At 44.8% G+C, this 15,759-nt stretch overlaps 1 protein-coding gene across 14 annotated transcripts in view; it reads right to left on the bottom strand.

The window, feature by feature from the left end:
* Plekha5 (pleckstrin homology domain containing A5) overlaps window positions 1-15,759 on the bottom strand; it is a 162,789-nt gene that overhangs the window by 7,937 nt on the left and 139,093 nt on the right. For 7 of the 14 annotated variants that reach the window (XM_050135174.1, XM_050135176.1, XM_050135178.1 and 4 more), the window contains 9 exons: window positions 15,628-15,708; window positions 15,373-15,522; window positions 14,215-14,316; window positions 11,948-12,059; window positions 10,084-10,133; window positions 7,449-7,569; window positions 6,472-6,576; window positions 3,438-3,550; window positions 1,976-2,185 (listed from right to left, as the gene is read on the bottom strand). In XM_050135174.1, coding sequence (XP_049991131.1) covers window positions 1,976-2,185; window positions 3,438-3,550; window positions 6,472-6,576; window positions 7,449-7,569; window positions 10,084-10,133; window positions 11,948-12,059; window positions 14,215-14,316; window positions 15,373-15,522; window positions 15,628-15,708 — 1,044 coding nt within the window. Of the gene's footprint in view, window positions 1-1,975; window positions 2,186-3,437; window positions 3,551-6,471; window positions 6,577-7,448; window positions 7,570-8,988; window positions 9,178-10,083; window positions 10,134-11,947; window positions 12,060-14,214; window positions 14,317-15,372; window positions 15,523-15,627; window positions 15,709-15,759 lie in introns of all 14 variants that reach the window. The other 7 variants (XM_050135177.1, XM_050135175.1, XM_050135183.1 and 4 more) reach the window with 4 other exon arrangements.

Consider the following 15,759-nt stretch of genomic DNA (forward strand, 5'->3'; position numbering starts at 1 on the left):
GTACTCCTATTGTTTTTGTTTTAAAGATTTATTTATTTATATTTTATGTATGAGTAGTCTTCAGGCCAGAAGAGAGCCTTGGATTCTATTATAGATGGTTGTCAGCCACCACGTGGGTGCCAGGAACTGAACTCAGGACCTCTGGAAGAGCAGTCAATCAGTCCTCTTAACAGCTAAGCCATCTCTCTAGCCTCTGCTTTGTTTTCTTTTAGAGACAGGGTTTCTCTGCGTAGTCTTTGCTGTCCTCGAATTCAGGGACCCACCTGCCTGTGCCTCCCGAGTGCTAGGATTAAAGCATGTCTTACCACCACCCAGCTCAGTACTCTTCTTTTTTGTTTTGTTTGTCTCACAAGGCAGTCCAGGCTGTCCTTGAACTCACTTGAACCCAAGGCATTCCTCCCAAGTCAGGAGTCCTCCCCCTCCTAAATGCTGGGGCTATAGGCTTGAACCACCACACCTGGCTTTCCTTCTGTTTGCTTCCTAAAGCATCTTTAGACTGGTACTGTGCACCTGTGTATGTTTTACAAGCCAGAGGTTAAAAAAAAAATGAAGGGAATATATACTTTTCTCCTTTCCTTTCTTTTAAAATCACCCATTTTACAATTTGTAAAATGTGCCATGTTCAACTTTCTTTTCTTTTTTTTTTTATTTTTAATTTATTTATTTACCATTATGCAGTGTTCTGTCTGTTTGTATGCTTGCTGGACATGAAGAGGGCGCCAGACCTCATTACAGATGGTTGTGAGCCACCATGTGGTTGCTGGGAACTGAACTCAGGACCTTTGGAAGAGCAGGCAATGCTCTTAACCTCTGAGCCATCTCTCCAGTCCGGCATAACCTTTTCGTATACTGTGAGGATGTATCTTTGCAAAAGTGCTGTCTTACTGGTTTAATAAAGAGCTATATGGCCAATAGCTAAGACAGAGGTTAGGTGGGACTTCTGGGCAGAGAGAGGGCGAGGGAGAGAAAGAGACAGAAGGAGAGATGAATCTAGACACAGGAGAGACGCTAGAGGACTTGGAAAAAAACAGGAGTGATGGAGGAAGGTCATTGGTTAGTAAAGAAACTGCCTTGGCCCATTTGATAGGCTAGCCCTTAGGTGGGTGGAGTAGACAGAACAGAATGCTGGGAGGAAGTGAGGCAATCACCATGCCTCTCCTCTCCAGGGCAGATGTGATGAAGCTGCAGCCCAAGATGGACATATACTAGAATCCTCCTGGTAAGCTACCACCTCGTGGTGCTACACAGATTATTAGATATGGGTTAAAGCAAGATATGAGAGTTAGCCAAGAAGAGGCTGGAACTAATGGGCCAGGCAGTGTTTAAATGAATACAATTTGTGTGTTGTTATTTTGAGGGCTAAGCTAACCATGCGGGAGCCGGGTGGGACAAAAAGCAGGCCTGCCCGCAGCTCCTTCTACACAGGAGGTGTAAGATGGAAGAGAGGTAAAAAGCCACAAGGCAAAATGTAGCTTAATATGAATTGGTTAATTTCAGTTATAAAAACTAGTGGGACAGGCCTAAGCTACAGGCCAAGCTTTTATAATTAATAATAAGTCTCTGTGTGTTTTTTTGTGAGCTGGCCGCGCCAAGAAAAATCTTTCTGCAGATCAGTTCTACCTATGACTTTAGCCTGGCCGTGTGATACAAATTTATCATCTTGGCTACATGGGAGACAGGACAAGAGAACCATAGGTTCAAGGCCTGCTTGGGCTACAGAATGAGTTCAAGGAGATCCCAAACAATTTATGAGGTTTTTGTCACAAAATAAAAACTTTTACTGAGGGTTGGGGATGTAGTTTTGTGGTCACTGATTAACTAGCGCAGAACAACAGGAAAATGGTTCCCGTGCTTCTGATACTGCCAGGCTTGCTGCTTTTTTTGTAGCCAGCTAAATAAGCCAGTTTTCTTAACAAACGAACAGAAAGGATTGATACATAATAACCAAAAGCAATTCCATCCAAAGCCAACATACCTGAGTGACCCTGAAAGGATTGTCCCGCACAGGGTAGGGACTCTGTAAGGGAGACTGGTCGGAAGCACTGATGACACTCAGTCCCTTCTTCCTCTCCCGCAGGCAGGCCTGCTGGTGTCTCCTTATCCTCTCCATTTGCTCTTCCACGGTCATCCTAGGCCGAACGCTCTCAGCCAGACACAGCTGTTCCACTGCGCTTCTCGGTCTTTCCTTAAGATCAAAAAACAAGCCCATGAATACAAACGCACGCATGCGCGCTGCCCCCACCCCCCCACGCTGGAGATGTTCAGTTGGTAGAGCGCTTGCATAGCGTGTATTAGGCCCTGAACTGTATTCCCTGCTCCAATTAAATCAGACGCTTGTTTATCAGTCCAGCCATCCTCACCTACACAGAGTTTAAGCAAGACTGGATTACATAAGATGTTGTGTCAAAAACAGATACTTCTAAAAAATATCATAAATAAAAGATTTTATAAGGTAGTTACTTATTTTTGCCTTCAAAAATCAAGTGGAGATTTGAATGCCAGTGAGGGAACATCAGACGGCAGCTAAAGTGACCTCACCCTCAACTGGTCCTGATGGCAGTGGGCAGTGATAGAGGGAACCAGCAAAGGGCTACCAATGCGGAGGCACAGAGAAGAAGGGCACAGAGAGGGTACTGCTTTCTTGGTTTTAAAAAAAGTGTTCGGGGGGACTGGTGAGATGATTCTGCAGTTGGGAGCACTGACTGCTCTTCTAGAGGACCCAGGTTCCAGCCCCAGCACCCACATGGTGTCTCACAACTGCCTGTGGCTCCAGTTCCAGAGATTCCGACACTGTTATACCAATGCACAGAAAATAAAATATACAAACAAAAAAAAAGTTCAGGCAAATAACCCAGCACTCAGGAGTCTGAGGCAGGAGGCTCACAAGCTTGAGGTCCATCTCACTCAGTCACATGAGACATTAGGGAACTATAAAGAAAAACAGCAGCAGCAAAAAGCAGGATTAGGAAGACAGCCTGTGGCAGAGAGCTGACCTAGCTGCACAGGCCCTGGGCTCCAGCCTCAGTGCCACAGAAATCAACTCATCCCACTGTGAGGGTATGGAGACTGAGAGCTGGAACAGCCAAAGGGCAACTGTCTCAGCTACACTCATGACATTGCTGGCGTTCCTTCTGAGTGCTTCTCTTTCTCTTAACCCTCAAGCCCCAAATCTATATTAAATCATTTTATTAAACCCTACTGAAGCTGGGTGGTGGGGGCGGCACATGTCTTAAATCCCAGCATTCAGGAGACTGAGGCAGGTGGATCTCTGTGAGTTCAAGACCAGACTCGTCTACAGAGTGAGTTCCAGGTCAGTCAGGGCTACACAGAGAAACCCTGTCTTGAAAAAAAACAAAACAAAACAAAACAAAACTATCTTATTAAACACCAATGCTACTTTAAAAGATGGAGCTGGGACTGGGGAGCTTGGTCTGTACCGTTCTTAGCTCCACCTTCTTCGTCTTCCTCAAGGTCACATAGGAAGCTATTGTCGAGGATTCCGGTGGGGGTGACATCGTTCTCAGAGGAACTCCAACTGGAAAGTGGGAACCTGAAAGTTAAGGCAGTGTAAGTTCCACAGAAGGTTTGTGTCACAGCATGGTGTCCTGGTGACGCCCTGCTCTGGAGGCTTTGCTTTTTAGGGATTTCTTGTCAGGTGGGACTCAGTCTCATCCATGGCCAGTGCTCTGCCTGCCACGAGACCACACTAGCTCTGGTGCCCCCTTGCAAAGTTCTGGGGCTGGAGAGAAGGCTCAGCAGTTAAGAGCATTTCCTGTTGTTACAGAGGACCGGAGTTCAGCTCTCAGCACCCACGTCAGGCAGCTCATAACCCCCTGCAACTCCAGCTCTAAGGGCTCTCCACTACCTAGTCTCATCTCCGAGGGCACCCACACGAGACATACATCTATAAAACGGATAAATAAAAATAAACCTTAAAAACATTAATTCAGGGGGCTGGAGAGATGGCTCAGCGGTTAAGAGCATTGCCTGCTCTTCCAAAGGTCCTGAGTTCAATTCCCCGGCAACCACATGGTGGCTTACAACCATCTGTAATGAGGTCTGGTGCCCTCTTCTGGCCTGCAGGCATACAGACAGACAGAATATTGCATCCATAATAAATAAATAAATAAATAAATTAAAAAAAATTAATTCATTGTATTTTTAACTCTGTGTGTGTGTGTGCATGGTGAGTTTCACAGAGGCATCAGATCCCCAGAGTTATTAGTGATTGTGAGATGCTTGGCATGGGTGCTGGGAACCCAGGTCCTTTGCCAGAGCAGTAACCTGAAGGTGTACTCCCAGGTCATGGACACACACATGTGGTTCGGAATAAAGTATTCTCTCTCTCTCTCTTTTTTTAAATCTCATTTAAAAAAAAAAATTTATTATGTATACAGTGTTCTGTCTGCATGTATGCCTGCAGGCCAGAAGAGGGCACCAGATCTCATTACAGATGGTTGTGAGCCACCATGTGGTTGCTGGAAATTGAACTCGGGACCTCAGGAAGAGCAGTCAGTGCTCTTAGCCTCTGAGCCATCTCTCCAGCCCCATAATCCACTCTTAATGTGGGAAAGACAGCTGTATTTTCTGCCAACAGCTCTGTAACTGGGGTTTATTCTAGGAATGCAAGCGGAATGATTTAGTATCAATACAGCTCAGTTGTTCAGAGCTCATACTGTTCTCCTAGAGGACCTGGGTTCGGTTCCCTGCACCCACACCAGGCGGCTCACAACCACCTAGAACTCCAGCTCCAGAGGAATCTGATCCTCTGGGCTCTATGGGCGCCTGGATCACACACAGGCATAAGCTCAAGTAAAGTGCCTGCCTAGCACACGTGAGGTCCGATATCCAGTACTGCCAGATCCAAAGAAAAGCAAAAATAAACTGAACTATACTCCATTTTATCATCTGAAAAGCAACACAAAGACCAGCTTGGCATAAACTCCAGTGCACAGTGAATCCGAGCCCATTCCAGAAAGGTGAGACAGTCCCAAGGAATAGGAACATGGAGCAAGAGATGCTGAGAACAAGAAGGCAGTAGGACAGTGAGGGTGTTCAAGACCAAAATGAAGCACCTTAGTGACAAACTCTAGCCTCTCTGTCGCTGGAAGTGTGAAAACTGTGTGAGGGAGAAACACATGCAGAGCATGCATAGGCTGCCCACAGTTGCTGCCCGTGCAGCGAGCATCAGCCATGCCTCCTAACCTCTAGCACCTCCCTTCCTCTACCAGTGATCAGATCCCCATCCAGCACTTCACTAACTGGCACACTCTGTAGTCTATAGCTGTAAGAGATGTCCTGTGCTGTGAGTGGCTGCTCTCGCTGTTTCCACCATTGCAGATTGGCAGACGCCAGAAGCATTTCTCCAGCGCCTGTCTGTAGTGAAGTTCTGTAGAACTCCATCCGGCTTACTGTTTCTGTATCGAACAGTCAGTCATTTCACAGCGGTAACATTGCAATGGTTTGGGGATGTGCAGAAGAAAGCATGAGTCTCCCTGCTGCAAAACAGAGGCCTGCAGTAGAAAAAGAGGATCCCTTCCCCCATCCACCTGGGCTAGACTGAAATGCTATTTGAAAAAATAAGGAAGGGTACAAGGGCCGATAGTTCAGTGGATAAAAGTGCTTACCATGCAAGCCTGAAGACGTGAGTTCAACTCCTGGAACCCACATAAAACCTGGAGGAATGAACTGATTCTACGAGAGTGACAGGGCATGCACACACTGGATGCACCTCTGTGGGGAGCGGAGGGGATGATGCAGCAGCATCCCCAGAAGGTCATGGACCAACTGCCTAGCACACACGGCAGAAAAAAACCAATAAAAAACAAGAGACTGTCTCTAAAGTGAGGACCAACATCTAAGGTTGTCCTCTGACCTCCACATATGTGTCCTGGCATGCGTGAACACATGTACAAATACAGGAAAACACTAAGACAAATGAAATAAAAAATGATTTGTTATAATGCAATTTGATATGATGGATTTTCTTCATGCAAAAGTCCACCAGCCTACTTCAGATGAGACCCAAGGTTGGTGATGAAGCATTTCACCCCAGCACTAGGGCAGAAATGGGGGTGGGGATGGTGGCGCGGGGAGGGAAGCAAAAGGATGCTTGCGAGATATTTCTAGATGCAGATGAGTCTCCCTCCCAACAGTAGGAAGGAAAAGCAAAAACTGCAAGTACAGGGCCATGATTAATGGACCGAGAATGGGGTCCTAGGCAGCGATATGACATCCTGCCTAGAAAGTCTCCACACAGAACCGTCTGAATCCTGTCAGACTACTGTGTAGTGGGAGGCTCTCCGATAAAGAACTACAGCACACCACTGTGCTCCCATAGGAAACAATCCTAATGGCCTGGAGTCAGCTGGGCAAGACAGGTCTCCAGCAAAGTCGCTAGCTGTGGCTTGAGCGTGCACGTACACACGCACACCTTCACATGCACACACACACACATTCATGTGCACTTGCCAGTGCTCGTGGAGGCCAGAAGAGGATGTTGGAATCTCCTGGAGCTGGAATTACAGGTGGCTGTGAGTTGCATGATGTGGGCGCTGGGTACCGAACCTAGGTCCTCTGGAAGAACAGCAAGCACTCCTCATCACTGAGCTGGTACACCACCCCTAATGGTGACTCTTCTGCCTAAACATTTCTGGTTCTTTTTATTTCATTTTAATTTCTTTAAAAAACACATTTTAAAGATTTATTTATTTGGACGGGCGGTGGTGGCGCACGCCTTTAATCCCAGCACTCGGGAGGCAGAGACAGGCGGATCTCTGTCTGGGAGTTCGAGGCCAACCTGGTCTACAAGAGCTAGTGCCAGGACAGGCACCAAAGCTGACAGAGAAACCCTGTCTCAAAAAACCAAAAAAAAAAAAAAAAAAAAAAAAAAGATTTATTTATTTGATGTGTACGTTTGTATGTGCACATTGTGTGTGCCTGGTGTCCTTAGAGGTCAGAGAGTTTGGATCCTGTGCAACTGGAGTTACAGATGCTGGGAGCTGCCATGCAGGTATCGAGAGTTGAACCCAGGTCCTCACCCGGTGCTCCTAATCACTGAGCCAACTCTGCCCCCTTTATGTATGTTTTCGGAGGCAGAGTCATGCTAAGTAGCCCTAGCTGGACACAAACTCAGCAATCCTGTATGTTTGTGTCACCATGTCTGGGTTAAAGCATTCCTTTCTTTCCCTCAAGACAAGGTCTCACTATATAGCCCTGGCTGTCCTTGAGTTCACTACAGAGACCAGACTGACCTTGAACTCACAGAGATTCAGCACTATGCCCAGCTCAAAACATTTTTTTAATGTCTTGAGAAATTCAAAGAGATCCCAAAGATTTTAGATATGAGATTATGGACTTACGTCTATGCTGGGTGAGGGCGTACACCAAAATATCTGAAAACAACGTGAACCATGAAAGGAGAAGATAAAAATACTGTGAACACTGACCTTTAACAACTGGAGCTTCCGTCTCAGAAACCGGTTCTGACTTTTCTTCTCCGTTAGATTCATCAACTTCAGCTACTGTGGTCAACTCTGGCTCACTCTTGTAGAGTCTATAATCTGGACCCTTGAATGGAAGACATGTGATTGCAACAACAACAACGGTAAAACGACACGGTCATCGTCTTCTGTGCACCTCAACTAGGTAGGAGGCTAGGTACGGCCAGCCTTGCCTAGTGTGTAAGGTCCTGGGCTCAACCGAAAAATAGGGTACCTTCAAAGATGCCAACCCAAAGTGCCAACTCTGACATGGCACAACACATATCACATGGCAACTGAGTACCCCAACTCTGATAGGGCGTTAATTAGTAAAACTTACTATTTTAAAATTAAGAATATTCCTAGAAACAAAGTCCCCCCCCCTTTTTTTTTTTCTGTGTGTATGGATTGAACCAAAGGCCCTGCACTCACTCTAAAGATTTATTTTATGTACATTAGTGTTTTGGCTGAGTGTTTCTAAGTGTACCACACAGGTATGTCTGGTGTCCAGAGGGGACATAAAAGGGTGTTGGGTTCCCTAGAGTTGCCATTCTGGGTGACTGTGCCTTGCTCTGTAGGTACAAAGAACTAAATGTGAGCTCCTGTGGAGTCAAGACGTTAATGGCTAAGTGCTCTTAACCAGGGAACCATCTCTCGAGCTGCCTGCACGTACTTTATCTCCCAGAGTCATCCTTTAGAGGCAGGTCTCACAGAGCCCAGATTGGCCTTGACCTCCTGATCCTTTTGACCTCTAAGCATGTATTTCCATCCCCCATCCCCCAGGCTGCACAGACTACACTGGTTTAGAGCCATAGCTCTCCTGTATCTGCCTCTCTTGAGTGCTGGCGACAGGTGGACACCATCATACGGGGCTCAAAGTTACATTGTTATCATGATCAAACTAAGGCTTAAAAATAACCATACAGTGCAATAAATTTCCATCTAGAAATAAGTCTGAGTAAGAAACATTCACCCCAAACTACAATTCTGTCAGAGAATACTTTGTATTTCTCAAAATATTAAGGTCTATTTTCTTGTTTTGCTTTTGGTGACAGGGTCTTGATCTCATAATCCATCTGCCTGATTCTAAGTCCCTTACTGTTCTTGCTCATGACAGTCTCCTTGCTGCTCACTAAAGCCCTCATTTTCAATCCCTGCTCCCTGTGTCCTTTCAGGGTTTTCCTAAACTGCCCACCTTCCACTCATTTTGCTATTTTCTGTGCTAAATATTCTATTCGCCTCTAACACTCTGAAGTGGCAAATTTAAAATATGGTTAGATCAGAATGTGTAAAGTAACCACTTTATGAATAATGAAATATTAAAATGAGAATATTAAAAAAATGATAAAATGTAAATTGGAAAAACAAAGGGCAATGTTATATGCAAACAAAAAAGCACTAGCTAAAAAATTGAGTTATAGCAAAAATAAGCAGGAGTATGAAATAAATTAATTTTCAAAAATGGGTGGTTATATGAAATCATTCTGTGGCTATTCCAGCCACTTACACAGTGAGATCCATTTCTTGGATATCCTTGAACTTGATGAATCTTCTTTTCTTCAGGCAGATGCACGGGGCCCCTGCTATAACAGAGCAAGGAGCTGCTATCACTGGGCAGAGGGGGGATTATGGGAGGCTGCTCGGTAAAGTCATAGGACCGAGGAAGTGGAGGCCGAGGTGGGACTACTTCCTCTTCCTAAAGATTGTAGAATAGTCACCTTATTTAGATAAGCAGATCGGGTTAAGCATTTCTAAACTGTTTTTATTGCTACATTAACTTAAAGTTACTTTAATATCATTAAAGGGACACTGCCAAGCCAAAAGTCTCACACTGAAAAACCAAAACAATTTCGCTTGATAGTAAACAACGGGGTTTTAAGTGTCATATCTGTCTTCTCCTACACTTACGGGGTAGCTTTATCTACCCAGATAGATTACTGTGGGAAATTACTGTAAAACCAGGAGGACTAAAAAAATAATAAAAAGTAAAAAATAATATTATTATGCATTTTTGATGATTTTGAGAGAAAAAGGAAAAGAATTTTTTGGCTTTTAAACAAAGCTCAAGGCCACAGACTTTTTTTCAGTTAGGTTGACAGTATCTCTTTGTTGTTATAAATTCTCTATGGCATGCATGACCAAGCCAATTTTAGCTAGCAACCATCCTATAAATGTTATCAAAGATAAGAAGCCACGATAAATATTCAAATTACTTAGAAAAAGCACAATGATGTTAAAGCTCTAGCAGACGAAGAGTAGTACTAATGTGATTTTCACATTTAAGGAAGAAAACTCATGTTAGAAATTACTAAGACACTAAATTACCAAGTCAGTGACATTTCAAGATGAAAATGATCTAAATACATTTAAAAGACATTTCTATTTTTTCTTTTTCTTTTTCCAGAGAGAGAGTCATGCTATGTAGCCCAGGCTGGCTGCAAATTTGCCATCCTCCTGCCTCAACCTCCCGAGTACTGGGGTTACAGGTATGCATGATCATTCCAGGTAGGCTAAAAATTATTTATTTCAAGAATAGAGAAGACTAACTTTTAATTTCACTCGTTAACATTTAAAGTTAGTTACAAGAACAAACCAAACTTACCTCGCTTTTGTACTTAGCTGCTGAGAAAGGCATTGATCCTGCCAGACCTACTGGGAAAATCAGAAAACATAAATATTTATACTAAGAAAACCTTCCTAAACCCGCAGAAAGAATGATTTCAGTTAGCTTACTTTACTTAAGAATTTTAAATTAAGCTGGGCGGTGTTGGCGCATGCTTTTAATCCCAGCATTTGGAAGACAGAAGCAGATGGATCTCTGAGTTCAAGGCCAGCCTGGTCTACAGCTGTCCAGGACAGCTAGGGCTATTACACAAAGAAACCCTGTCTTGAAAATCAAAATCAAAAACAAAGCATTTAAATTAAATGCATTTACTTTGTGTGTGAGGGAGGGTATGCACACACGCGCCAGAGTGCACACACAGAGGTTAGAGGACAATCCAGAAGTGGGCTCTGTCCTTTCACCTGGTGGGCCTCAGAAATCAAACTCAGTCTCCAGTACTGCCCGCCAGCGTCCTTCCCCAATGAGCCATCTGGCCACCTGGTCCCACTTGCTCACTCATCTCCACGAAGCCTTCATCACTGTCCCCACACCTTCACTGTGTGTGTTTGCAGGAGCTTGCTATGGAGCTTAAGTTTACCCTGCCTCAGCCTCCTGAGTGCTAGGGTTACATGGGTTAGCCTTCAGTGTCTTTTCTTTTCTGGTTTTCCAACACAGGGTTTCTCTGGAACTCTCTCTGTAGACCAGGCTAGCCTCAAACTCAGAGATTTGCCTGCTTCTGCCCCCTGAGTGTTGGGATTAAAGGTATGTGCTGCCAATACCTGCTCTAAATACTAAATTTAAGAAATGGTCGTGGGGCTGGAGAGATGGCTCACTGGTTAAGAGCACTGGCTGGATTCTCAGCGCTCTTCTGGTGGCTTACAATGGGCTGAAAAAGTCCAGTTCCTCCAGTTCCAGGGGATCTGGTGCCCTTGTCTGGCCTCTATGGATACACGTTACACAGACAAACATGGAGGCAAAATACCTGGACACATAAAATAAATTTCAAAAAGAACCTTAAATATAGAAAAAGAAAGGATATGTGAAAACAGGTTTCCTCAAGCATTACTATATACTATAATAAAGTATAAACAGTGCTCTCTGATGACAGCAGTCTGGCCATATCCTTTAGAATGCAGGAGGTACTAATTTTTATACTGTGGAACCCAGTGGGGACTAGCAAGGATGTTCTCTTATATGCCTAATGGTGCCTGCTACAGAAGGAAGAAGGACTTACAGATGGTACCAAAATAGTACTCCAGAAACTGCACACGTTCAACAGTAAGGAGAAGGATCAAGTAGTTAATCTATACAGTGTCACAGGCGGCTAGCATCACATACACTCAGGAGGGGAAAGCCAACCAGATCAGTCAGCAGGCTAACAGCAACAGGAACTGCAAACATTGGTTGGAAACAAGAAAAGGGAAAGAAAAGACAGGAAGGTGGTGTTGACAGCCTTGAGGGAAGCTGTGGTGGTATGGTCAAGATACATTGTGTAAAATATGCATGAAACTTTCAAAGAAAAATAAAATACTATTAAAAGGGAAAAAGCAAAAGGAAAAACCTGTGTATGATCACCATCCTTGCTGGGCAGTGGTGTCACACGCCTTAATCCCCGGACCCGGGAGGCAGAGGCAGGCGGATCTCTGTGAGTTTGAGGCCAGCCTGGTCTACAGAGTGAGATCTTTTTTTCCCATTGAGAAGATTCAGAAGAGAGGAATCGCTGAAGTACGGTCAGCATCATACACACAGGACAAGGCTTTATGCGGCCATGGCTGCCATAATAAACTTCTAGTTTATTAACTTCTGTGCCCCATTAAAATGACAGATTTTTCTAGCTGGACACAGACATGCAAAGCGGACCCACCTGTTTCTGAGGAGCCTCTTTGCTGTTTATGTTTGCTCAAGCCCTCCATGACATCTTGAATTCTCCAAAGTTCTTTTTGAATCTGTGCCCGTTGAATCCCTGCCGATTCGCTCTATTGGTAAAGACGGACAGGTCACTGTGGTGCGTGAGCTGGAAATGTCATCCAGGGACTCATGCATTTGAACACTTGGTTTCAGCTGGCAGAGCCTTGCTAGAGGAAGCACACACTAGGTGGAGTTCCCTTCCCGTTCTTGCTCTCTCTCCTTAGGCCTGCAGGCCAGCCTCTGGCTCTTGCTGCCATGTCTTCCCGGCTATAATGGCTCTATCCCTCGGAACAGTGAGCCAAGTGTAGGCCCTTCTTCCCCTAAGATGGTTTTTTTTTTTTTTTAATATTTATTTACTTATTATGTGTACATTATTCTGTCTGTGTGTGTCTGCAGGCCAGAAGAGGGCACTAAATCTCATTACAGATAGTTGTGAGCCACCATGTGGTTGCTGGGAATTGAACTCATGACCTTTGGAAGAGCAGGCAATGCTCTTAACCACTGAGCCATCTCTCCAGCCCCCCTAAGATGTTTTTTTGACAGGGTTTTCTATCACGGCAATAGGAAAATAACCAAGTCAACAATAAGTTGGGGAAAAAAAGTCAAAGTTCTAAGTCTCACTAGTTATAAGTACCCAGGATATTGAGGATAAAACATGTGAACCCATGATGTTGCAAAGATAAAAAAGGGAAAATAAAAAGAGAAAAAGTTTCTCTGACACAAGGGTGCTATGTACAAGTGTGCTTTCTTCATAGTCCCAGAAAGGCACACTCTGAGAAGGGAAAACAAAAACTTACCGTTCCTAAGGTAAAACAAGATAGACGCAAGTCCCTGAGGACAGAGAGGAAGCCACAGGAGGGTCTCCGTGGGCTCCCTCACTACGGGTCCATTCTCACCAGTTCCCTATTCATAGCCAATGGTGGGGAGTATGCTGGACCCGCACGAAGACCGCCATCTGCACTACCCCAGCACTGGACTGCGCTGCTAGGTCAGCCACAGGCGCTAGTGTGTTGCTGCTGCTGCAGGTGTGGACCGGAGCAGTTTAGTGGTCCGGCTGATGCTGAGTACTTCTCAATGCCCTGGGGATCACCTCCTCCCAACCCTTATTATACAGGGCTCGATATTATTTGTGGTTTCGTGATTCACTGAAAGGCATGGGACCTATTCTGAAGATAAGGGCTCCTGTGTTACTTCCTAAATTCTAGAACATAAGAAACACTGGATTGACGACAGAAGTAAATAAACTTATTTGCAATACAAACACCAATCACTACTGTGACTCTGCTCTGGTAATTCATTTTTCTACTTCTAATATCCTGTATCATGCTTTTAGGCTAAAATCACAGAGCTGCAAGACTTTGTTCCAACTGTATGACCCTTGCAGGGAAGTAGTAATTGTCTCGGGGCTGGAATGACGGCTTAGCACTTCAGAACACTTGCTGTTCTTCCAGAGACCCCACACTGGAAAGCACACAGACACCTGCAATACTTAGTCCAGGAGATCCAATGTCTTCCTCTGGCCTCCGAGGGTGCCCACATAGGTGACATACACATTGTCTCAGCAGCTGTCCTGTTGCTGTGAGGAGACACCATGACCAATGCAAACTCTCCCATAAAGAAAGCATTTATCTGGGGGCTCGCTTACACTCTCAGGTTAGTCCCTGATCATCATGGCTGGAAGCAGACAGGCATAGTGCTGGAGCAGCAGCCGATAGCTTTATGCCCTGATCAACAGGTAGAGAGAGACACTGAGCCTGGTGTGGGCTGGGGTGCACCTTCTCCAACAAGGCCACACCTCCCAATCCTTCCCAATTCAATGTGGGGGTCTGTGGAAGAGCAGCAAGTGCTATGAAGGGCTAAGCCACCAGTCATTCCAGCCCCGAGAAAAATATCATTGAGAAATAAACACTATTATAAATAGGTCTGGTGTGGCATATTTATAATGTCAGCATCTGCAAGAGCCACAAAGGCGACACTTACCAGAGGAAAAAACAAAGCATATAACGAACAATTCTGTATCAGCCATCACTGATGACTTGTGAGTCTGAACCTCACAGAAGCGCTGAGACCACAGCGCCAAGGGAGCACCATGCTGAGAAAACCATGTGAAACACCAAGAAGCACAAGCACCTTAGGGCTCCTCAGGGGTCAGTAAAAGGCAAAGACGAGGAGCGGACTGTTACCGAGCTGCTCAGGCTATAGCAGACCGCCCGCCAGTCCTACCTGCACTTCCCCAAGGCGATCAAGCTGCTCCTGCATCTGGTTCCTGGTGACAGTCACATCATATTCTAACTTGTCATATTCTCTCCAGGCTCGTTCCAGCTCCTAAAGTCAAAGCGTTCATTATTTTATAAGGGGACCCAAGTTTTAATGGTATTATCAGTATACTTAAATCATCCCAAGATTTCAGGAAACTGTATGGTTTATTTTGGGCAAAATAAAAATATCTTTAGGCAGTGCTGGAGCCTGAAGCCAAGAACATAGTAAGCAAGTGTTTTACTGAGTTACACCTCCAGCACCCAAACAAAACTGCTACAACTCACTCTCCTCTGTGGTTTCCTCTTTTACAAGGCACAGTTCATTCAGAGAAAGCATGTGGTGTTATTTCAGAGTCTGGCTTATTTTATTTAATGCAATGACTTCATTCAGTTCCATCTATTTTTCTGCAAATGTCATGATTTAACCTTTGGATTTTTTGGATGCAAAAAAAAAGTCCATGGTGTATATTATATATGGTATATAAGTATGGCATTTGTTAGATTATGCATATCCAGGCATATCTAGGCTTGCTCCATCTCTTAGCTCTTGGATGAGCGTGTCTCTGTGGTGTGCGGACAGTCTTCTGGGTAGATCCCCAGGAGTGCAGTGATAAAGTTGCATCATCTGCTAATTCTATCCTATTCTATTCTATTCTATTAATTTATTTGTTTTTTTTTTTTTTTTTTTTTTTTTTTTTTTTTTGTCCCTTTTTTTTTAAGTGTTTCTCAGCCATTTAAGATTCTTCTGTGTGAATTCTCAGTTTCAGTCNTTTTTTTTCAAGATAGGGTTTCTCTGTAGCTTTGGAGCCTGTCCTGAAACTTGCTCTATAGACCAGGCTAGCCTTGAACTCACAGAGATCTGCCCGCTCTGCCTCCTGAGTGCTGGGAATAAAGGTGTGTACAGCAAGTTCGAGAACAGCCAGGGCAGTTACACAAAGAAACCCTGCCTTGAAATCCCCCTAAAAAGGAAAGGTTCTCATTAAGTTGCACATGCCAATTCTGAACTGACTCCACTATCAGGTAGTTCTTGAACTCAGCGAGCATCCTGCCTCAGTCTTCTAGTGCTGTGACACCAGGTCCACAGCCAGGACTTCCAGGCTTCTGGGAAAACTGCAGTACTCACAGCAGTGGCTCGGGAGAGTTCTCGACACGTGCTCAGCAGTCCGTTTTGCAGGTCATCCCTCTGCAGCACCACTGTCTGGATGGCGGCTGGGTTGTCTGCATTCATCTCTATCTCCTGGCTGGCAGACAGCAAGGCCTGCTCGAGTGTGTACTGTTGGGATAGAGAGGATACACTCCTGTAACTCTGGCTACCCGTGTCGTTGTCTTTGGCACAGGCAGCAACATTGACTGGACATAGTAAAGGGAATGGCCCTACTTTCTCCTTGTGGAGCTGCTGCAGCTTCTCCTCCAGGGCGCGGACCACTTTATCCTGTTCACACAATCTGCTCAGTTTGGTCTAGAAGAGAAGACGTTTGTTGTTAGCAATTTAAAGTCTTTCCCATAAGAA

The sequence above is a fragment of the Alexandromys fortis genome, unplaced genomic scaffold, assembly GCF_014885135.2.
Source record: "Alexandromys fortis isolate MF-2015 unplaced genomic scaffold, M_Fortis_MF-2015_v1.1 scaffold_21, whole genome shotgun sequence".
Classification (NCBI taxonomy): domain Eukaryota; kingdom Metazoa; phylum Chordata; class Mammalia; order Rodentia; family Cricetidae; genus Alexandromys; species Alexandromys fortis.